Raw genomic sequence first — 23660 nt, 5'->3', positions numbered from 1 at the left:
CCTCTCTCTTTCCCTCTCTCTCTCTCTCTCTCTCTCTCTCTTTCCCTCTCTCTCTCATACTCACACTCACACATCACACATACTCCCACACACACCCTCTCACAGATTTAAACCCCATTACCCTCACACATACACATAAGTGCAGAATTACATTTTACTTTACTCAAAAACTGCATGAATCCATCTAAGAATCTGTAAAATCCATTCTTTACGTTGTACCACAGACAGCTAACACCTTCAATACCTTATCTGGGCTGACATGACACCAATTGTTAAGTTACATTCTCAAGTGAACTTTATGTAAATCACAAAACTTTTTTTCAAATGTAAGAACTGAAACCAACATGGTCATTCTAAAAGATGAGAGACTTAACAAACAATCCAGGTCTTTTTCAATATATAATTTCAGTTACATCACACTGTAAACATTTGCTATAAATTCTGTGTCTTACAATCTTATTCTCCACAACCACCTGATGAAGGAGCAGCGCTCCGAAAGCTAGTGCTTCCAAATAAACCTGTTGGACTATAACCTCGTGTTGTGATTTTTTTTTAAACCAATCCTCACAGCATCCAACACCAGACCCACCCCCTTATCCTATCCTTGTAACCCTGAAATTCTCATGGCTAATCCACATGACCTGTGCATCTTTGGACTGTGGGAGGAAACTGGGACACCCAGAGGAAACCCACACAAATGTGGTGAAAAGTGCAAACTCCACACAGTCACCCAAGGGTGGAATCAGTGTCTCTGGCGCTATTAGTCAGCAGTGCTAATCACTCAGTCACCATTCCACCCAGAATAGTAACTGCTTAATCAATTATCATTGGTTTTGCCATTAATATGTTAATATTTAAAACAGATTGGGTAAATAATTTTGTTACATTAAATAAAATCAATAATGCTGGTCAAGTATTCCTATCCATACATCCAAAAATCAAAGACCTAAAAACAAATTGAGGGTCCTCTCAAAAGCAAACCCGATTGGACCCAAACAGTCCTGTAGAAATCTGAGCTTGGGTCCTTTGGAAAATGATTTCACTTCATCTGAACAGATCTAATAGTAAAACTGTTTTCCAAAGGCCTGAACTCACCATGCCTACAGATGTGTTTGTGACCTTTTTGGCAAAGATAAAAATTTGCTCTTCAACTCATTTGAGTCTGTTGGAAACAAGCAAAGTTTCTTTTTCCCTCCCATTTAGACCTGGATGGACCTATACATATTTTGGATCTATCCGAAAATCAAAAATATCTTTTATCTGAGAAACAGCTGGTCCTGAGGTTTTCAGATAAAGGATTCCTTTACAGCAAGTCAAAAAACAATGATCTTTCTTCACCCTGTGAATTGTATCATTGCAGCTACAAGCAAGTTAGTCACATAGTTCTAGCACAGCACTATGTTGACAAAAGCACTTGAAAGAAAACATACACAACATCAGATGAACGACACTCATTGGAATTCAATACGTGACATTTTCGAAAGACTCAATGAGCAAAGGTGAGCTACAAGGGCTTTAGTTTTAGTCAGCTTGGTAACAGAACAATCAGATGCCTGCAATGTTCACTCGCTATGTGAAATTGCAACTAATTGCGGACATCATCTTGCCATTGCTTGAGTTCACCCATATTCTGAAGATAGATCAAAAAGGAGCCTGGAATAATTTTGCAAAAATGGAGGAAAACACCACTAAATGTAACCTGTTGAGTTCAATGTTGGGGTATATGAACAGCACCAGTGCAGTTCTAAAGTGTTTAAATTTCAAATAGTAATAAAAAAAAAGCTACAAATGCAGTGAAATCGAAAGGGTTTTTGTTATGACAAAAAAAGAATTCAACGTGCAATGTGCATAAATCACCACAGATGTGCCGGTTATGTGTCACTGAGGATGCAGGTTTCATGCGTTGATGAATTTTGTAGAACATGAATGCAATGTGCCTGTGAGACAGACGTCTAGTGATATGTGATGAGAACACTGACACCTTTGCGGGAAAATTTGGAATATGCCGTTACTGTAGCTTTCCCCACCGGTTGCTGGACAGCATTAAGTACAGAGAGCTACATGACTGTTACTTGCTATTATGTTGAGAATTTGGAGCTTTAATCTGCAGTTCTAGAAACTGAAATTATGGCAGAGCAACATGCAGCAGAAAACCTGGCTGAAATATTGACTATGATAGTGAGAAAATGGGACTTTACAGACCACATCTTGGTGTCTATACATGATGACGCAAGCAACGTTACACTAACACATTGCAATATATCACAAGGAGATCTGTCAGTTGTTTTCCATGCTTTACAGCAAGTCAAAAAACAATTATCTATCTTCACCGTGTTAATTGTACCATTGCAGCTACAAGCAAGTTAGTCACATAGTTCTAGCACAGCATTGTGTTGACAAAAGCACTTGAAAGAAAACATACACAACATCAGATGAACAATACTCAGTGGAATTCAATACATGACATTTTCGAAAGACTCCATGAGCAAAGGTGAGCTACAAGAGCTTTAGTTTTAGTCAGCTTGGTAACAGAACAATCAGATGCCTGCAATGTTCACTCGCTATGTGAAATCGTAACTAATTGAGGACATCATCTTACCATTGCTTTCCATTTTAAAATGCACTACAGCTGCAATGAATACTGTACATTCAATTTAAATTTCAAATACTTTATATAATTTGCAACAGTCTTCTCAAACTCGACTCCAAATTGAAACTCCTTCCAACAGTCAAAATTGTTGATTTCCAGGCTGCTGTCTGACACACTCTGAAGTGTTGCATGAAACCAAATGATCCTGTGTCAGACCTGTGCATTTCCTTCTTTGTTAGATCCATATAGGCGACTGACTGACTGTGTGGAGTTTGCACGTTCTCCCCGTGTCTGCGTGGGTTTCCTCCGGGTGCTCTGGTTTCCTCCCACAGTCCAAAGATGTGCAGGTCAGGTGAATTGGCCATGCTAAATTGCCCGTAGTGTTAGGTAAGGGGTACATGTAGGGGTATGGGTGGGTTGCGCTTCGGTGGGACGGTGTGGACTTGTTGGGCCGAAGGGCCTGTTTCCACACTGTAAGTAATCTAATCTAATAGAAACACATGCGATTTATTTTGTCTGCTATCCAAATCACTGCTAAATCAAAGCTTCTGGAAGTTACAATGATGGGAGGAATAAAGAACCTTGGATTGTATAGCTGAACTCGATCAAAGTATACATTCGTCACCAAAAACAATGCATGAAACTGAAAAGAATGCTATGATGAAGCTTTTAAGTGAATATTACACTGGAAAGAAGAGGAGAATGCAATGGAAAATGAGCTTGAAGATACATCAGCTATCCTTGTCAAATATTGGAAAGAAATGGATGTAGGATTGCTCACCGAGCTGGAAGGTTCATTTCCAGACGTTTCATTACCCTACTAGGTAATATCTTCAGTTGGCCTCAGGCGAAGCAATGCTGAAAATTCCTGCTTTCTATTTATATGTTTGAGTTTCTTTGGGTTGGTGATGTCATTTCCTGTGGTGATGTTATTTTCTGTGGTGAAGTTACTTCCTGTTCCTTTTCTAACAGGGTGGTAGATGGGATCTACCACATTGAGTTAGACCTCATCTACCACCCCTGAGAAAAGGAACAGGACGTGACTTCACCCCAGGAAATGACATCACCAACCCAAAGAAACCCAAACATATAAATAGAAAGCAGGAATTTTCAGCATTTCTTCATCTGAGGTCCACTGAAGATGTTACCTAGTAGGTAACGAAAAGTATGGAAATGAACCTTCCAGTTCAGTGAACAAACCTACATCCAAAACCTCAACCAGAGCCACAAATCTTCTCAAAACTCACTATTGGAAAGAAATCCATAGGAGTGATGGAATATAAATGCACAATGTTTTCCTAAGCTTGTTGAATTGGCAAAGAATTACCTGTGCATTCCAGGATCATCAGTATCTGCAGAATGTATTTTTCAGTGCTGGCCTTACTTTGTCTGCATTTGTATTTACTAAACACACCTGTTGCCATTTAAATTGGTAACTGATATGTTTTTAACAGTTTGAAGGTAACTTTTTTAAAACCATATTTAAGTCTGTATTTCAATATTAATTATAAATTTTATTCCCTCACCAGTGGTTCTCTGCAGCAGTAAACTGATTTTATTTTTACTGTTCTTTATTAGTCCTGTTCAATTTGGCAGGCAAACATCTTGGTCTCTTTCTTGCCCTGAGTTGGCTGACATAATGCACGAGATCAATTTTTTGCAAATTGACTCGTTGCTTCTCATCTTGTGTACCCAAAGTTGGGAGTTATAGATAACTGACCCTTTTTTTTTGACAAGTTGCAAGAGAAGACCTTGGACAGCAGGAGGACAAAACCTATGAAAGCAGGGGAGGGGACTGAGTTATAGGGTGATCATTTCTGCCAGAAAACATGTGACCCCAGACTTTAAGCTTGCAATTCTACCTGTGGTCCCAACCTCCTTTTCAGAAGCCCTGTTCTAGATAATCTTCAATGTGGTCTTGTTTCATGGTGCGATTAACACATTGCACTGCATTGCTTTACAGAAAACTGGATTAAACCTCATCGTTCAGAATCCCTGTACCCCATGAAGGTAGTTTTAAACCTTTTTAATCACTCGATTTATTTACACTGTAGTACTAATCATAATGCTGTCTGTGCAAAATATTATGTGAACTATTCATTCCAAAATCATTTTCACCTTTAGTCAATACAGATTCCAGCTACCATGAGTCCTTACCAGCTTTAATGTGTTTAAGGCACACAACATGTTCAAAACCAACAGTTGGTAATAAGGGAAAACCTTAAGTCAGAAAATGAACTGATGCACCAAACTGAGAATGATTTTCAATATGACACTTTTAAAGTAATTCCTATGGTTAAGTGGAGGTGCTGTTATTGCGCATATGAACATTTGTGCAAATGTCTGAGTGTGAATGTCGGTAACGTGTATATTTTTAAAAATGACTTTTGTACTAAATTTAGATGATCAGGTCATTAAACACTATCACTTAAACCTTTTTCTTGTTCATAAGTCAAGAGATTTGGGAAGTGATTTCTGCATCTTAGAATCTTAGAACCTTTGCTCCTAAAGATTTTCTGGATGTTCAGCTTCTGGTGCATGTCACTGACTGACTTGTTTGTTTTTTATTTTACAGCAGAACTGAAGCTTTCTGTAAATCTGGAGAGGATATTGGCTTGCAATTCCTTATGAAACCTTTTTTCCGATAGAGTGGAAAATGCTCCCAGGGGTCGGTGTGTTTGGGACAGGTACGACTGCACGGGTTTTGGTGCCACTGTTGCGTGCTGAAGGTTTCACCATCGAGGCACTCTGGGGAAGAACAGAGGAAGAGGCCAAGCTGCTGGCAGAGGAAATGAACATTTCATTCTACACGAGTCGGACTGATGATGTTTTGCTCCATCAGGATGTGGATCTTATTTGCATCAATATTCCTCCCCCCCTCACCTGCCAGATTGCTGCTAAAGCATTAGGTACTGTATTTCTTTATTTTGATTACTTTAAGCAAGATCATGTTATGTATAATGCAAAGATGAGTTTTTTTTAAAAAGTTTTTGCGAATTTTGTGTATACTAATTGCAGTGTATGGGTTTCATTTAACTAGTGAATTGAAATGGTTAAATGGTATTTTGAACAAAGCTCCCCATTGATTCACCTTTTCTATTTAGAAATTGTCAGAAAGTGGATATTTCTTGTACCACATTCTAGCAGTGTTGCTGGTGAGTGTATCTTGGTAAACAAATTTGTTCTTTATCCAAACTCCAAGGGAGCATGCATGGTCTGCACATCTTAACCACCTTGCATAAAAGCTAAATTCCACCTGCCATTTTATGGCATTGGTTTGAGTTCTATTATACTGTTAATTCCAAGTTTATATTTTTCAGATGATTCTGATACATTAAAGGTGTGATGATATTTATGATGAGCATTAACTTTATTATTCACAGTGGCATTACACACGCAACCATATGCTGTAGGATTCATAGGGTTTTGTTATTCACTGATAAATGCAAAATATTATGTACCAGGCCAAGTAAGTGTTTTGTTTAAATATTTATGTATGTTTCTAATCCGCTTTTGGATCTTGGTGTAAATTTCACTTAACAGTAAAATGCCCATTGCAAGTTTTTCAATTATCCTGCTCTGAGGTAATGTCAGTATTTTCACAGTGAAGGCAGCAAAGAAAAGTCAAGCAGTAAAGTTTTTGTGTGGAAAGCAACACTTGTAAAGACACCAGAATCTAGTGAGCTGACCAACTGGTAAAGAATAACTGTAGAACATTGACACTGAATCTGGTAAATGGATAATGTTTATATCTTTTAGTCAAATGTTGAATCATACTTGTAGGCAATCAACTGTCTGAACCAGTGGAAATCCAAATGGAAAACTTCTGTAAGATGAGGACTGCTCATCCATTTGAAATTACAGTTTGTATGCAACAGATTAAGATATGTTGAAAGGCATGAGTTTCCTCGCATTGTTCAGTTTCCCTACATTAAGGGATCTTAGGAAGCCTGATTTTTCACTGATGCAAAAGAATATACCTGCCTCCTGATGGCTTCAATTGATTTTATATGAATTTCCGACTGGAAATAAATGATTCCAGTCTATCTATTGGAGAAACCTTTGCTCCGAAAGATTTTCTGGATGTTCAGCTTCTGGTGCATGTCATTGACAACATTTTGATAAATTGCTACCGAGATGAGATACCAGAGAGCTATCACTACCTATCCAACTATCTCCAGTATGAATGATTGATTTTTGAGGAAATGAAAGTTGGGCAAAAGAGAGAAACAGCTATTTTCTCTTTTTTTTCTTTTTAAGAGCTGTCCCACCATTAATCCAGGCGGTTTCTGATATACAAATGTCCAACTTATGAACTCTTGTATTTATGAACGAGATCCTATACAGTGGTATATTAATATTAATTTTAAAGATATGACTTGTGAATATTTACTTAGGAATGGCTTTTTCATATTGTATTGCATTCTAATTTGCATACAAATTGACATTAGACAAATAGAGGAAGTTGTTGTTTAATGTGATTATTCTACTTAAACAATACAAATAATGTAAATTTTCATGAGTTATGCAATCCTCTGCACTTCAGAAATAAACTTTCTATTCAATAACTTCCTAAGCAATATCCTCTGAGGATAAGTAATTTCTTTCCTCAAATGGGAGGCTAAAACATTTCTGTAGACTTAGGCTCTTAAAGAAAATACTGGTAAAAATGTTGGGATAGCTGTCTCTGCTAAATTGAAGGCATGTTATTGCAAAATATCAATACTTCATTGATTTCCCAGGCAAAGATAAATCATCTTGTTTCTTTGGAAACCAGTTACATTTAAGTTTATTACTAAATTGAGGAAACAGCCAGACAGGAAGCTGGAGTGGCAGGGCATATCCTGAACGTAAATGAACTGTGATATTGTGGAGACATAATGTTATCTTTGTATGTGCTGGAGCAATAAAACACACTGGAATTGTAGATATTTTTAAGTCTGATTTAAGCTAAGTATATAGATGCCTCCAGTAAATCAATAGATAGTTTTGTAACTTAGATAATTTTTATATTATCCCCTTCTAATGCTGTTAATGATTTAAATCTGGAAATGTCTTTTAAGAGGAGTGTTCGACTGCAGTGATGTGGATGCTTCGGAGAGGGTGCATAAATGGTTTTCCTGGTATGAGGGATTTTAGCTGTGAAGAAAGGTTGGATAGACTGGGTTTGTTTTCACTGGAATGCAGGAGGGGCGATGTGATAGAATGGAGAGTATGAGGCTTTTTCCCAAGGTGGAGGGGTCAATTACTAGGCGACACAGATTCAAGGTGTGGGGGCTGGGGTGCTTAAAAAAGATGTGAGGCCAGCTTTTCACACAGTAGTGAATGCCTGGAATGTGCTGCCAGAGGAGGTGGTGGAAGCAGTCACAATAGCAGCATTCAAGAAGCACCTGTGCACACACATGAATAGGAATGGAACAGAGGGATACAGATCCTGGAAGTGAAGACCATTTTACATAGAAGGGCAAAATATGTCAGCACTGGCCTGGAGGGTCAAAGAGCCTATTTCTCTGCTGTTTTGTTCTCTTTCTTATTTCACATTTTGAAGTTGTCAAGAATAGACCAGAATTTGCTGACAAACTAATAGTGGAAGTGAAGGTGCTTGTTAATATTTTATGTGCAAATGCTTTTTTAAAATTTGTTCATCGGACGTGGAAGCTGTCAAAGGAGTGTTGGTGAGTAGTTACTGTGCATCTCATGGAAGATACATTCTACTGTCATTATACTTTGGTGAAGGAAGTAAATGTTGATGGTAGTGATGAGGTGCCAGTCAAGTACTTTGCCGTTAGTAGTGTCAGGCTGCATTGAGTGTTGCTGGAGCCCTCATCCAGGCAAGTAAAGATTTTCACTCTTGACTTGGGTTTTGCAGATAATGGGCAGTCACTGAGGAGACAGGAGGTGAGTTATTCACTACAGAATTCCTAGCCTATGACCTGCTGTTGTAGCCATAGTATTCTGTATCTTCTGCAATAGCTTCAGTGTTAAATAGGGGGTCCAAGATCTGCTGCTTCATTTTTAACAAAATCAGCATCTTTCTATTTGCCTCACCATTGAAACCCATTTACAGCATGAAATTACTCTGTTTACACTGTAGTCACAAAATAACCTTGCACAAGGAAATTGTTTACCCATTTAAGCCTAAGTATCTTGTAAAAATGGGACAAATGTTAATTATTGTCAAACAACTGATCAGGCTCCAAAATTAAGAGTTACAAAGGGGGAATCGCATTTCCAGTTTTGCATGTTGGAAATTTTTAAAATTTTAATGTATTTAAAAAAGCATTCCTTTTATCCTCTTTCCTCTCTCAATGCCCTTGCATTTCACTTTCTGTACCAGATTTTGCAGTTAATTCATCCACTCCACTTCACACACTCTTCTAAGTCCATGTGCAAGTAGTTTCACAGAGCTTCAGTCTGATTGTTGAAGGAGATGTGTAATAATTTTTCTTTCTAACTAGGATCCCAGGTACATGGTTTCCCTTGCTATATTATCAGCTCATATCTTCAACTTTATGCATTGATTAAATGGTTATGTCTAACTAATACCAGAAGCTCTTTGTTGCCCTACATTGTCAAAGATTGTAGACAATCCTTTGCTTTCGCCTCTGCAGAAACATATTTATTTTGTCCACCTGTAGTTTCCCCTTTGTTTTCCCCAATGTGACAGTTCAGCCAATCAGATTTGACTTGCTAATCTACATACATCCTTTTTCTCCTATGGTGCAAATTATTGTAATTGTTTGAAATTAGGATTTCTTGTGTTTGTCTTGGAGAGTTCAAGACTGAAATCTTCAGCAACATGTTGCTGTAAAGGGAGACCTTTACGTATAACCTCTCTTAACAGCAATTAATTTGAACAGCCTAGCATATGCTCACAAACTGAAGTGTTTGTACATATTTTTAATTAAACTATGAAATATCTTCTGGCTCCACGGTTCATAAAGACAGCAGGGTAAAACACAGGATTGAGTTGAGCTCTATGTTCATGCGATCAGACCCAATCTCACTGACTGGCAGTGTAAAATGCTTATGTTGATCATTCTATGTTTCATACGTGTATATCTTTTTAAATGTAAAACATTTTTCATTGTAACTATAGTAGGGTTGAACAGCAAATACTTTAAACCTCCAGAACATTAATATTTGAGAAATGAAAATTTAAGAACTCGTGATCATGTTTAGCCTTGGATCTGCAGTTGTAATTTCTCATGTCAGCTGTAATCTTACAGCAATAGGTGAACCGCACTTGCTACAAATTGCTTGTTGAAATGAAGTAAGGCATTGGAGGACGATGATACTGTCAACCATATCAGGAAGGATGTGGAGGGAAAGATTATCATCGTCACAGTCACAAGGGATATAAAGTAATGAGGGGCATGGATAAGGTTAATAGGCAAAGTCTTTTCCCTGGGGTCGGGGAGTCCCGAACTAGAGGGCATAGGTTTAGGGTCAGAGGAGAAAGATATAAAAGAGACCTATGGAGCAACTTTTTCACACAGAGGGTGGTATGTGTATGGAATGAGCTGCCAGAGGAAGTGGTGGAGGCTGGTACAATTGCAACATTTAAGAGGCATTTGGATGGGTATATGAATAGGAAGGGTTTAGAGGGCTATGGTCCAGGTGCTGGCAGATGGGACTAGATTGGGTTGGAATATTTGATCGGCATGAACGGGTTGGACCGAAAGGTGTGTTTTCATGCCTAAGAAGTTCTAGCAAAAGTTAGAAACTGACTCAAAGTGACAGTACTTTCAAATACAGTGGAGACAATTGACATTGGAGAAGGGAAAATGCTTTTCAAAGATGCAATTTCAGCGGTTGCTTTATTGAGGGAAGGGGTGATGACAGAAACTTAAAGGAGAAAAGGATAGCATCTGAAAAAAGCTATTTGCAACCTAGGCTAACATGAGGGCCAAGGTGGGAAGTTTGTGATAAGCAGTTCAGTGGGAATAGAATTGAGGATTTTTAAAAACTAATTTTAAACTAAAACTTTTAGTTTTATGCACTAATCAAAAAAAGAGCAAAAACCAAATGAGAAATCCTCTCTATAATGTTTCCTGCCTCACATTTTTCCTTTAAGACATTCCTTAAAACCCATCTGGACATAGGTTTGCTCACTGAGGTGGAAGGTTCACTTTCAGATGTTTTGTCATCACACTAGGTAACCTCTCCAGTGAGCCTCCAGATGAAGCACTGCTGGTGTTTTCTGCTTTCTATTTATACGTTTGGGTTTCCTTGGGTTGGTGATGTCATTTCCTGTTCTTTTTCTCAAAGGGTGATAGATGGGGTCCAAGTCAATGTGTTTGTTGATAGAGTACCGGTTGGAATGCCATGCTTCTAGGAATTTTCGTGCGTGTCTCTGTTTGGCTTGTCCTCGGATAGATGTGTAGTCCCAGTTGAAGTGATGTCCTTATCTGTATGTAAGAATACTAGTGAGAGAGAATCATGTCGTTTTGTGGCTAGTTGATGCTCATGTATCCTGGTGACTGGTTTTCTGCCTGTTTGTCCAATGTAGTGTTTGTTACAGTTCTTGCTCGGCATTTTGTAAATGACATTAGTTTTGCTTGTTGTCTGCATAGGGTCTTCCAAGTTCATTAGCTGCTTTTTTAGTGTGTTGGTGGGTTTGTGGGCTACCATGATGTCAAGGGGTCTGAGTAGTCATTTCTGAGATTTCTTTGATATAGTGGCTAGGGTTTCTGGATGCATTTTGTCTGCTTAATCACAACATTGTCATCAAACCAGCAGATAAAGGAGGAGCCATTGTCATTCAGAATAGAACCGATTACTGCAAGGAAGTGTACCAACAACTGAACAACCAGGAACACTACAGGCAACTACCAGTTGATCCGACCAAAGAATACACATTGATCAGAACTTTGGGTCCAGTCCTTCAGAGTTCCCTATGCGCCCTCATTTCACGTACTTCTCGTGTAAGTGACTTTTACTACTTTCCAGAGGTACACAAAGCCAATACACCAGGACGTTCCATCATGTCGGGCAATGGGATCCTATGTGAGAATCTCTCCGGCTATGTTGAAGGCATCTTGAAACCTATTGTACAGGGGATCCCCAGCTTTTGTCGCGACACTACGAATTTCTTACAGAAACTCAGCACTCACAGACCAGTTGAACCGGGAACATTTCTCGTCACAATGGATGTTTCCGCACTCTACACCAGCAACCCCAGCAATGATGGCATTGCGACAACAGCCTTAGTACTCAACACCAACAACTGCCAATCTCCAAACACCATCCTACAACTCATCCGCTTTATCTTCGGTCATAACGTCTTCATCTTTGACAACCAGTTCTTCATCCAGGTGAAGGTGATGGAGGGGTGGAAACTGGAAGTGAAGTTTATGAATTTTTCCAGGTCAGGACAAGAGCATGAAGCCGCACTGAAATAGTCATCGATGTACCGATAAAGCAGTTGTGGGAGGGGACCTGGGTAGGCCTGGAACAAGAAATGTTCCACATACCCCATGAAAAGGCAGGCATAGCTAGGATCCATGCAGGTACCCATTGCTACACCTTTGATTTGGAGAAAATGGGATGAGTTGAAGGAGAAGCTGTTAAGTGAGAGAACAAGTTCAGCCAGGCGGAGGAGAGTGGTGGTGGATGGAGATTGTTCAGGATTCTTTTCGAGAAAAAAGCAAAGAGCTTTCAAACAGTCTTGGTGTGGGATGGAGGTGTAAAGAGATTGCACATCCATGGTGAATAGAAGGTGCCTGCAAATTGAAAGCTGTCAATGTGTCGCAGGGCATCAGAGGAATCCCGGATGTAAGTGGGGAGGGAGTGAACCAGAGGAGTAAGGATGGAGTCAAGGTAGGAAGAAATAAGTTCAGTGGGGCAGGAGCATGCTGATGCAGTGGGCCTACCGGGACAGTCCTCCTTGTAGATTTTAGGGAGTAGGTAGAAACGGGCTGTCCGGGGTTGGGAGACTGCGGTTGGAAGCTGTGGGGGGTAGGCATCCGGAGGAAATGAGGTCTGTCACGGTGTTGGCGACAATGGCTTGATGCTCACTGGTGTGGTCATGCTCCAGGGGGAGGTAGGAGGAGGAATCTGAGAGTTGGCGCTCAGCCTCTCCGAGATAGGGTCAGTATGCCAGAGGACAACAGCGCCCCCTTTGTCAGCAGGTTTGATGACAAGGTTGGGGTTGGACCTGAGAGAGCGAAGGGCAGAAAGTTCAGATCGAGAGAGGTTGGAATGGGTAAGGGGGCAGAGAAATTAAGGTGGCCAATGTCCCATCGACAATTGTCAATGAAAAGATTGAGGGCAGGAAATTGTCCTGTCGGGGGTGTCCAATTAGAGGTGGAATGTTGGAGGGATGTGAAAGGATCTGTGGAGCGAGGGGAGGACTCTTGCCCAAAGAAGTGAGCATGAAGGCGATGGAAGAAGAGCTCAGCATCATGTCGAGCCCAGAATTCAAAGAGGTGGGGACATAAGGGTACAAAGCTGAGTCCTTTGCTGAGAACAGCACGCTCAGCCTCAGAGAGGGGAAGGTCAGAGGATATGATGAACACACGGCAAGGGCTGGGGCTGGAAGAGATAGGGTTCGCGGGATTGGGACTGTTGGAAGGTGGAGGGTGGGCAGGGGTGTGGATGAGAAGTTGAAGCTTGCATTCCTTAACATCGGCAAGAAACAGGAAAAGTTTGGAGTTAAGGCGTTGAATAATACGAAGAATGAAATGAAAGTGTGGACCAGGACAGCTTTGAGAGAGAGTAAGTCGGTGCTGCTGGAGAGAGGTGTCGAGTGCTTTCATGTGGCGGCGCATGGCCCTGAGTGTGGCTTTTAGGTCTGCAGCGAGAACAGCAGTTGGAAAAATGTTGTATATCGTGCAAGTACCTGTAATCCTGGAGGCTGCATGCAGGGTGGAATTTGAGTTGAAATCCATGTGGAATAAGTCGGAGGTGAAGACACTCACTGAGGAAGGAAATATGGCCATGGAAGCGAGTCTTAGTAAATTCCTTGTCTAGCACTGGGAGAGAAAAGGAAAACAGTGAATGTTGACCGGGAGAGAGAGACAAACAAAAATCCTGTCGGAGAGAAGAGCAGTACTACTTCAGGGTAGGCATTCCTGGAAGAGAGGTGGCGGTTAAACACTGGATATTTCTCATGGCATTTTGAAGTTAAAGCACTGGCTCAAAGGTAGAAGACAGAAGGTGGTGACGGAGAATTGCTTGTCAGACTGGAGGCCTATGACCAGTGGTGTGCTACAAGGATCAGTGCTGGGTCCTCTACTTTTCATCATTTTTATAAATGATTTGGATGGGAGTGTATATAGGGTATAGTTAGTAAGCTTAACATGATACCAAAATTGGAGATGTAGTGGACAGTGAAGAAGATTATCTCCGAATACAAAGGGATCTTGACCAGATGGGCCAGTGGGCTGAGGACTGGTAGAGATTGCATTTAATTTAGATAAATGCGAGGCGCTGCATTTTGGAAAAACAAATCCGAGCAGGCCTGATTTACTTAATGGTAAGGCCCGAGGGAATGTTGCTGAACAAAGAGACCTTGGAGTTCAGGTTCATAGTTCCTTGAAAATAGAGTAGGAGGTAGATAGGATAGTGAAGAAGGCGTTTGGTATGCTTTCCTTTTATTGGTCAGAGCATTGAGTAGAGGAGTTGGGAGGTCATGTTGCAGCTTTACAGGACATTGGTTAGGCCACTTTTGGAATATTGCGTGCAATGATTAGATTAGATTAGATTAGATTAGATTAGATTACTTAGTGTGGAAACAGGCCCTTCGGCCCAACAAGTCCACACCGACCCGCCGAAGCGCAACCCACCCATACCCCTACATTTACCCCTTACCTAACACTACGAGCAATTTAGCATAGCCAATTCACCTGACCTGCACATCTTTGGACTGTGGGAGGAAACCGGAGCACCCGGAGGAAACCCACGCAGACACGGGGAGAACGTGCAAACTCCACACAGTCAGTCGGGAATTGAACCCGGGTCTCTGGCGCTGTGATGCAGCAGTGCTAACCACTGTGCCACCGTGCCGCCAATTCTGGTCTCCTTCCGATCGGAAGAACGTTGTGAAGCATGAAAGGGGTCAGAAAAGATTTACAAGGATGTTGCCAGCGTTGGAGGATTTGAGCTATAGAGAAAAGCTGAATAAGCTGGGGCTGTTTTCCCTGGAGTGTTGGAGGCTGAGGGGTGACCTTATAGAGGTTTACAAAATCATGAGGGGCATGGATAGGATAAATAGACAAAGTCTTTTCCCTGGTATGGGGAGTCCAGAACTAGAGGGCATAGATTTAGTGTGAGAGGGAAAAGATAAAAGGGACCAAAGGGGCAACTTTTTCACACCGAAGATGATGCGTTTATGAAATGAGCTGTCAGAGGAAGTGTGGAGGCTGGTACAATTGCAGCATTTAAAAGGCATCTGGATGGGTGTATATGAAGGGGAAGAGTTTAGAAGGATATGGGACTAGATTAGGTTAGGATATTTTGTTGGCATGGACGAGTTGGACCAAAGGGTCTATTTCCATGCTGTACATCTGACTCTAAAATGCCAATTCTGTTTTTTGTTGTTGTTACATTACTGAACCAGATCAATTCTGAAATGTACGATGCATGTTGGTGTGCTGAGTTCAGAACCATAGTCAAGTAAGTACAGAACATGACAATCTATTTAATCTGGTGATCACTGAACATTAGTGAAAAACTACCCCAAAGACTGCTACAATGCTAAAATTATAAATCATAAACGTTTTGGGAAGGAAATGAAATACTAAACTGTTGCATATTAACAAAATAAACTCTAGGAATGCATCATTTAAAACCAATTGTTGTAAAGTAGGTAAATAATATACAATTATACTTACTGATCTTGCATCTTCCAAAACTGAAAGTGAACATCATTTTAACCTGATCGGTACATATTTAACTTCCAGGTATGATTGAGCAGCTGCTACTCGTGGTTGACCACACCATCCTCCTCCAGTGAATTTTTCACTTCATTTCAAAGGTTTTTTTTAATCGAGCTTGGTTTTCAGGGAAATGATGAGTGAGAACAGCTACTGGGAGATTATTATTTCTGCACACAGGAAAGGGGACAGAGATTAAACTGCTTTTTCTTTGTAACATAGACGTTTCAGTCAATTTGGCCACATACAAGACTGTAGCCACTTGTCCAGAAGCTAATCAAGTAGTTGCAATTGTGAGTCCTTCTAAGTGCACAGCAACAGGTCAATTGAAAAATGAATCAAAGCATTGTCTCTAAGCCAAACTACCCTGCATGCTCAGACAGATGCGCACACACACACATACCTGAGATGTCTAACATGCTTCTCCAATGTTTCAACACTGTAGATACAACACTGAATGAATTCCAGCAACCTGTTTCTAAAACTGCAACATTATCTTTGCAATTCCTTTGGTTTAAAGTGGTACCTTTTTTTGGGGTTTTTTTTGGTCCACAGTCCAAGAAAACAAAAGTATTCTTAATACTTTGGGAATTTGGATAATCCAAAGGAAATGTTCAGTAAGTCTTTCACATCAAGCTCAGCAATCCAATCCAGAGTTAAGTGAAGTAGCCCAATCGATTTAAAGCTTTGGAAGTTCCAGAATGCTGCTATATCTAAACTGGGCTTCTGATCAGGAAGTGGTGACGATCTCACAGATATTAGTACAGCCCAAATATCATCAAGAAATATCAACGGTAGACATTGAAATTTCTATAGCAGGGTATGTCAGTAGGGTTCAAGCATGTGTAAAGCAATATTTTCACTGGCCACATATGCACAAAGATATGCTCAGTCTTTAAAACATGCCAGAAATATCAGGTTGTGCAACAGGCAACCAAACTGGCACCTCTAATTCCCATACCAGTTTTTGAGGAACCGTTTTGTAGGGTGCTGGATGGATTGTGAGAGAAAACAAAAGTGGTTCATCAGTGTATTCTCATTATCATGAATATTACCACTTCAATTTCAAGAGGTCATGACCTTGAGAATAATCATGGTAAGTTAGTAAGAGAGGTTAACCCAATTACGGGTTTCTCTATGTGGATTGCCAATGGAGATCCAATTGGATCACAGTCCCAGTTTCACATCTAAACCTTTTTATAAACTTACATAGTCTTCCTGTAACATAGTTAAAAGTCTTCAGAACGTCACCCACAGACACGAGGGACTTCTGAAAGGTACTATCAAACCATAATTGGGGTATACTGTCATGATTAACATCATGATTGAAAAAAAAATGGGAATTTGCTTGCCACATGTGACTCACTTATTGAGGTTTCTAGTTTTAGTCCTTTTGAATTAGTTTACAGCCATGAACTAAGAGGACCTCTGACCCTAGTCAAGGAAATGTTTTAGGACTGAAGTCATCAGTGTTAGACTAAGTATCATTGTTCTGAGAATATCTCACAGGAGCCTGCAAAGTAGATCAGGCATGCCTTAGATCATCACAAATAACCAGGAAACAATGAGTTGACAAGCATACCAAATCCCCAACATTTTGATGAGGAGATGACTTGTTGATATTACTGCCTTGACAAGGTGAATTGTTCAAGCATTGTTCAGTGATCCGTACATCATAGATTTTTTAAAAAGTTATCTAATTTATGCACCAGATTTCTGGAAGAAGAATTAGTTGTGTTATCAATATATTGGTGCATCACCATCGGGAAGAGTCTGTGGCGGGGGTGGGGGACAAAAATGAATGTCCAACATTAGCCATACATGACCTGGACCTAGCAGAATCCTCACTTACAAAACAGTGCCCAGTCAGTTCTTCTATAAAACGATGGTTCTGTTCTTGCACAATCCCGCGTTATAGAAAAATTGCACTTTGGAAACAGTGCTTAAATTATTGGCACTGTAATCGCATTATAGCCAACGTGTTTTAAAATTTACATTGATGAAACACATGTTATAACAGAACAACCTGTATCCTTATTGCTTGGATATAAAGAAGCAGTTCAATTGCCAAAATGAACTCAATCAAATCAGTAGAATTCCTAACATGTTCGTACTTAAACCATGGCTCAATCTAATCCTGCGTCAACTACAGAAATGTCAATGAAGTAACAAATGCAGACTCTCACCTACTTCCTTGTTTGGAATATTGTATTAATAGGGTTGGCAGTCCCAGATTTCTTAGCAAAATAGACTTGTTAAAAGGATACTGAGTTAAAAATCACACAACACCAGGTTATAGTCCAACAGGTTTAATTGGAAGCACTAACTTTCGGAGCACCACTCCTTCATCAGGTGGTTGTGGAGGACACAATTGTAAGACACAGAATTTATAGCAAAAGTTTACAGTGTGATGTAACTGAAATTATACATTAAAAATACCTTGATTGTTTGTTGAGTCTCTCATCCATTGGAATGACCTTGATGTAAATCACAAATCTTTTTTTTAAAAGTTACATTCTCAGGTTAACTGTAACAATTGGTGTCAGCCAGATAAGATGTTGAAGGTGTTAGCCCCCTGTGTTCCCTGTCTGTGCCCTAACGTTTAGACTGATTCTAATCTAAAAAGTGAGTTAAGAGTCTTAAATAGATTCATACAGTTTTAGATTTTAGATTTAAGATTTAGATTACTTAGTGTGGAAACAGACCCTTCGGCCCAACAAGTCCACACCGACCCGCCGAAGCGCAACCCACCCATTCCCCTACATTTACCCCTTTACCTAACACTACGGGCAATTTAACATGGCCAATTCACCTGACCTGCACATCTTTGGACTGTGGGAGGAAACCGGAGCACCCGGAGGAAACCCACGCAGACACGGGGAGAACGTGCAAACTCCACACAGTTAGTCGCCTGAGTCGGGAATTGAACCCGGGTCTCTGGCGCTGTGAGGCGGCAGTGCTAACCACTGTGCCACCGTGCTTTGAGCAAAGTACAATTAACTCTGCAAGTACAAATTCACTCCGTGTGTGTGTGTGTGTGTGTGTGTGTGTGTGTGTGTGTGTGTATGCGAGTGTGCGTGTTTCTGGAGTGGGGGGGTTGTGTGTGTCTGTGGGAGAAAGTGTATATGTGTGTGTAAAATGTTTTAAGTCTGTGAGAGGATGCATGTGGGAGTTGTGTGTCTCTGTAGAAGTGTGTGGGAGTGTCTGTGTGCTTGTCTGTATATACATGCGTGTGTAGTGCAATGGTGGTCACCTGTAGTGTGACATGAACCCAAGGTCCTGGTTGAAGCCCTCCCTATGGGTATGGAACTTAGCTATCAGCCTCTGCTTGGGCACTTTTCGCTGCTGCCTGTCCCGAAGTCTGTCTTGGAAGATGGTCACCCGAAGGTCCGAGGTCAAATGTCCTGGACCACTGAAGTGTTCCCCAACTGGGAGGGAACATTCTTGTCCGTTGATTGTTGTGCGGTGCCCATTGCCGTAGCCTTTGCTCGGTTTCACCGACCTACCGTGCCTCAGGGCATCAAGGTATCCTATCTCATACGCTGCAGGCAAGGATGTGAATTTGTACTTGCAGAGTTACATTGTACTTTGCTCAAAAACTGCATGAATCCATGTTAGACTCTGTTAACTCACTTTTTAGATTAGAATCAGTCTAAACATTATGGCACAGACAGGGAACACAGAGGGCTAACACCTTCAATATCTTATCTGGCTGACGCCAATTGTTACAGTTAACATGAGAATGTAACCTTTAAGAAAAGTTTTGTGATTTACATATGAAAGAAGTGAAACTATAATGGTCATTCCAATAGATGAGAGACTCAACAAACAATCAAGGTATTTTTGAATGTATAATTTCAATTAGATCGCACTGTAACTTTTGCTATAAATTCTGTGTCTTACAATTGTGTTCTCCACAACCACCTGGTGAAGGAGTGGCGTTCCGAAAGCTAGTGCTTCCAATTAAACCTGTTGGACTATAACCTGGTGTTGTGTGATTTTTAACTTTGTACACCCCAGTCCAATACCGGCATCTCCAAATCATAAAAGGATATTGGTTGCTTTTACATCCCAGAGATAAAGAGACATCAGCCTTTGTGACACCAGACCATCTCCTCTAATACCAAATGATGACATTCAGGCTAAAAGAAAATGCTGCTGCAACTTTCCAGACACTTGTGAATCAAGCAGTGGCCAGTTTTTCAATTTGTGTAGTTTGCATTGATGATGGTGAGGATGTGGGAGGACCACTTGGAACAATTGGAAGCTTTGTTCAGGAAATCACAATTGGTTGATTTGTTGATAAATCTCACCAAAGTGAATTTGCAGAGATACAAATAACCTACTTATGGCATATTATAGGGTAGGTTAAGTGCTTCCAAGAAAAGCAAAAGTACAAGCATTAGCCGAGCTTCCTGCCTCTAAAACTAAATAGGCCCAAAAATCTCAATCATTTCCTATGTTAAAAATCACACAACACCAGGTTATAGTCCAACAGGTTTAATTGGAAGCACACTAGCTTTCGGAGCGACGCTCCTTCATCAGGTGATTCATCAGGTAATCTAAATCACACAATCCCCTGATGAAGGAGCGTCGCTCCGAAAGCTAGTGCGCTTCCAATTAAACCTGTTGGACTATAACCTGGTGTTGTGTGATTTTTAACTTTGTACACCCCAGTCCAACACCGGCATCTCCGAATCATTTCCTATGTTGGTTTAGTCAAAACTTGTACCAAAATTTCATCAGGATAGCTTCTTCACTGATGGATTTGCTCCAACAAAAGCCAAGGTAGCGTGCTTAGGCCAGGCATCTTTTGAGAAGTTGAAAGCTATTTTGATCAATGAACCAGTGTTGGCTGTACCAAAATTAAACCATTCAAGGTAGCAGTTGATGCTAGACACCTGGGAGCAAAAACAGTTCTATTACAAGAAGATGGGATGGGCATAGAGAAACCCATAGCATCCAGCCTTGCTGAATTTTTACCACCATTCCAGCCCCATCCCCAACCGACCTCCGATTTTCTGAGGATGAGTGATCGGACCTCAGTAAAGGTCTAATCTACATCCCACTATGCTTCCAGGTCAACTAATTCCATACCCGTTGCAGCATTGAATTTTTCTTCTACAGCCTCTGCCTCCGGGCTCAATTTTTCCATCAGGACTCCCACCCTCCCTCCAAGGACCCCATCTCCCGCCTCCAACATACTGTATCCACTTGGACACCCTGTGCTGGTCTGTTATTTGCCCTCGACTTCTTCTTTTCTAACTGTCACTGTGACATTGATTGCCTCAACCTGTCCACCCCTCTCACCCTCGCAATGTGCAGCCCTCCACTCCAACCCCAAGCTCACCATCAAACTGGGGGGGGGGTGAATGCAGTGGTAGTTTGGCGCAATGATCTCTACACAGTTGAAGCCAACCACCAACTCACACATGCCCCCTCAACCACGACCTCACCTCCCATCACCAAACCATCATCTCCCAGACCATCCACAATCTCATCACCTCAAGGGATTTCCCATCCAGAGTCTCCAACCTCATAGTCCCAGAACCCCAAACTGCCAGGTTATACCTCTTAACCAAAGTCCACAAACTTGACTGTCCCGGTCAACCCATCGTCTCCACCTGCTCCTGCCCCACTGAACTTTCTCCTCTTGACACTGTCCTATCCCCCTTGGTCCAGGAACTCCCCCCAATACATTTGGGATACCCTCCACCACCTACATGACTTTTGTTTCCCTGGCCCCAATGCCTCACTATCATCATGGACAACCAATCCGTCTACATGTCCATCTGCCATGGCAAAGGCCTCCAAGCCCTCCATTTCTTCCTCCCCTGCCGACCCACTAGTACCCTTCCACTGACACATTCATTTGATTGGCTGAACTGGTCCTCACCCTCAACAACTTCTCCTTAAAATCGTTCCACTTCCTTCAAACCAAAGGGGTAACCATGGGTCCCAGCTATGCCTGCCTTTTTCGTTGGATACGTGGAACAGTCTATCTTCCATAGTTACACTGTCACCATTCCCCACCTGTTCCTTCGGTACGTTGACTGTATTGACACCACCACGTGCTCTCACGAGGAGGTTGGACAGTTTGTTAACTTCACAAACAACTTCCACCCTGACCTTAAGTTCACCTGGACCATCTCAGACATCTCCCTTCCCTTCCTGGACCTCAGTCTCCATTTCCAGCGACCAACTCAACACTGACATCTACTTCAAACCCACCAACTCCCACAGCTACCTGGACTACACCTACGCCCACTCCCAACTTTATAAAATCACTATCCCTTACTCCCAATTCCTTTGCCTCTGTCATATCTGCTTGCAGGAGGAGCAATTCCACTCCAGAACATCCCACATGGTTTCCTCTTTCAAGGACTAAATTTCCCCCTCATGTGGTCAACAATGCCCTTCAGCACATCTCCTCTATTTCCGCACCTCTATCCTTGAACCCCACCCCTCCAAACGCAACAAGGATAGAACCCGCCAGTCCTCACCTTCCACACCACCAATCTCTGGATACAGTGCATCATCCTCTGCTATTTCCATCACATACAGTCAAACCCCACCACCAGAAATATATAGTATTTCCTTCCCTGTGCCTTTCAGCATTCTGCAGAGACCATTCCTTCTGCAACTTCCTTGTTGGGTCCATGCCCTCCACCAACCCGCACTCCAGTCCCAGAACCTTCACTTGCTGCTGCAAGAGGTGAAAAACCTGTGTCCACACTTTTTTTTCTCTTTTTCCCCTCCCACCCACCCACCCACCTCCATCCAAGGCCCCAAAGGATCCTTCCACATCTGGCAGAGATTTTCCTGCACATCCAAACACCTCATCTACTATGTCCGTTGCTCTCAATGTGGTCTCCCCACATTGGGGAAACAGGACACCAACTCACAGAACATTTCAGAGAACATCTCTGGAATACAGGCACCAAACAACCCCACCGCCCTGTGGCCAACCACTTCAATGCCCCCCTTCCACTCCGCCAAGGATATGTAAGAGTCCTCCACCCCCAAAGCCTAGCCACTCGATGCCTGGAGGAAGAACGCCTCATCTTCCACCTTGGGACCCTCCAACTGCATGGTATCAATGTTGATTTCACTAGTTTGCTTATCTCCCCCCTCTTTTTCCCCCACCCACCATCTCATTCCAGATCCAACCCTCTAACTCAGCACTGCCGTCTTGAGCTGTCCCACCTGTCCATCTTCCTTCCCACCTAAACGTTCCACTCTCTCTGCTCTGACCTATCACCGTCTACTTATTGCCTTCCACCTACCTCCCCCTCCCCCCCCCCCCCCCGACCTCCCTCCCACTTATCTCTCAGCCTCTTCGTCTCCCCACACCCCAACACACACACACACATTCCTGATGAAGGGTTTATGGCTGGAATGTCAATTCTTCTACTGCTCAGCTGCTTCCTGATCTGCTATGCTTTCCCAGCATCGCACTTTTCGACTCTAATCTCCAGCATCTGCAATCCTCACTTTCTCATAGAGAAGCCCATAGAATTGACACCAAAAGGGATACTCAGTAGTGGCGAAGGATCCCCTGGATTTGCTAGGATTGCTGCTGCTCTTAAACATTTTGAAATATCTTCGCTGCAGAGAAGCGTTGGTATATAATGATCGTAATCCAGAGCCTTTGTTTAAAAAAAATCACTAATAATAGCTTCCAGCTTCCACACTGGTATCCCCTAAGGATTAAACCTTGGCTCCCTCCTGTTTCTCATCTACATGCTATCCCTTGTAGGTATTGTTCTGACCCATTGGGTGGAGAGCTGTAAGTTGAGCCCCACTATTCCTAGAGTTGTACTAAATGTTAAAGTTTTCTTTTAAAGTACTCACATATGAATTGATCTGAGTTCCGGACTAAGATAGATGGAAAGTATGGACAAGTTTTCTGTACTGAATAAGTATTAATATTTATTACAAGTAATTAGACTATAGCTACAGATAAACAGATATAAACCATTTGCATCAACATAACTATTTAAAACTTTACTCCTGTCATTAGCTCCCCCTTTATTGCACACAGGCAAACAAATTAGGAAAGTAGATTATTGGCAAAGCTGGAAAGTCAGGGCAGCAGTCTTTGCTTCCTGGTTTCGATCTTCAGATGATCCTCCTTTGGCTGACTCGATCCCTTATTATTCAGATGTCTTTCTCAGAATGTTTCCACAGCT

At 41.6% G+C, this 23660-nt stretch overlaps 1 protein-coding gene across 2 annotated transcripts in view; it reads left to right on the top strand.

The window, feature by feature from the left end:
• The window catches only part of LOC122558460 (glucose-fructose oxidoreductase domain-containing protein 2-like), a 52248-nt gene that overhangs the window by 10368 nt on the left and 18220 nt on the right, over positions 1 to 23660 (top strand). Inside the window, exons 2-3 of one of the 2 annotated variants that reach the window (XM_043707069.2) lie at positions 4554 to 4600; positions 5166 to 5499. In XM_043707069.2, coding sequence (XP_043563004.1) covers positions 5247 to 5499 — 253 coding nt within the window. In that variant the 5' untranslated portion in view covers positions 4554 to 4600; positions 5166 to 5246. The remainder of the gene's footprint in view (positions 1 to 4553; positions 4601 to 5165; positions 5500 to 23660) is intronic. The other variant, XM_043707070.2, reaches the window with a different exon arrangement.

The sequence above is a fragment of the Chiloscyllium plagiosum genome, unplaced genomic scaffold (genome assembly GCF_037043375.1).
Source record: "Chiloscyllium plagiosum isolate Xiang-an unplaced genomic scaffold, Cpla_swu_hap1 HiC_scaffold_17, whole genome shotgun sequence".
NCBI lineage: Eukaryota > Metazoa > Chordata > Chondrichthyes > Orectolobiformes > Hemiscylliidae > Chiloscyllium > Chiloscyllium plagiosum.
This window is presented reverse-complemented; position numbering and strand designations above follow the sequence as displayed.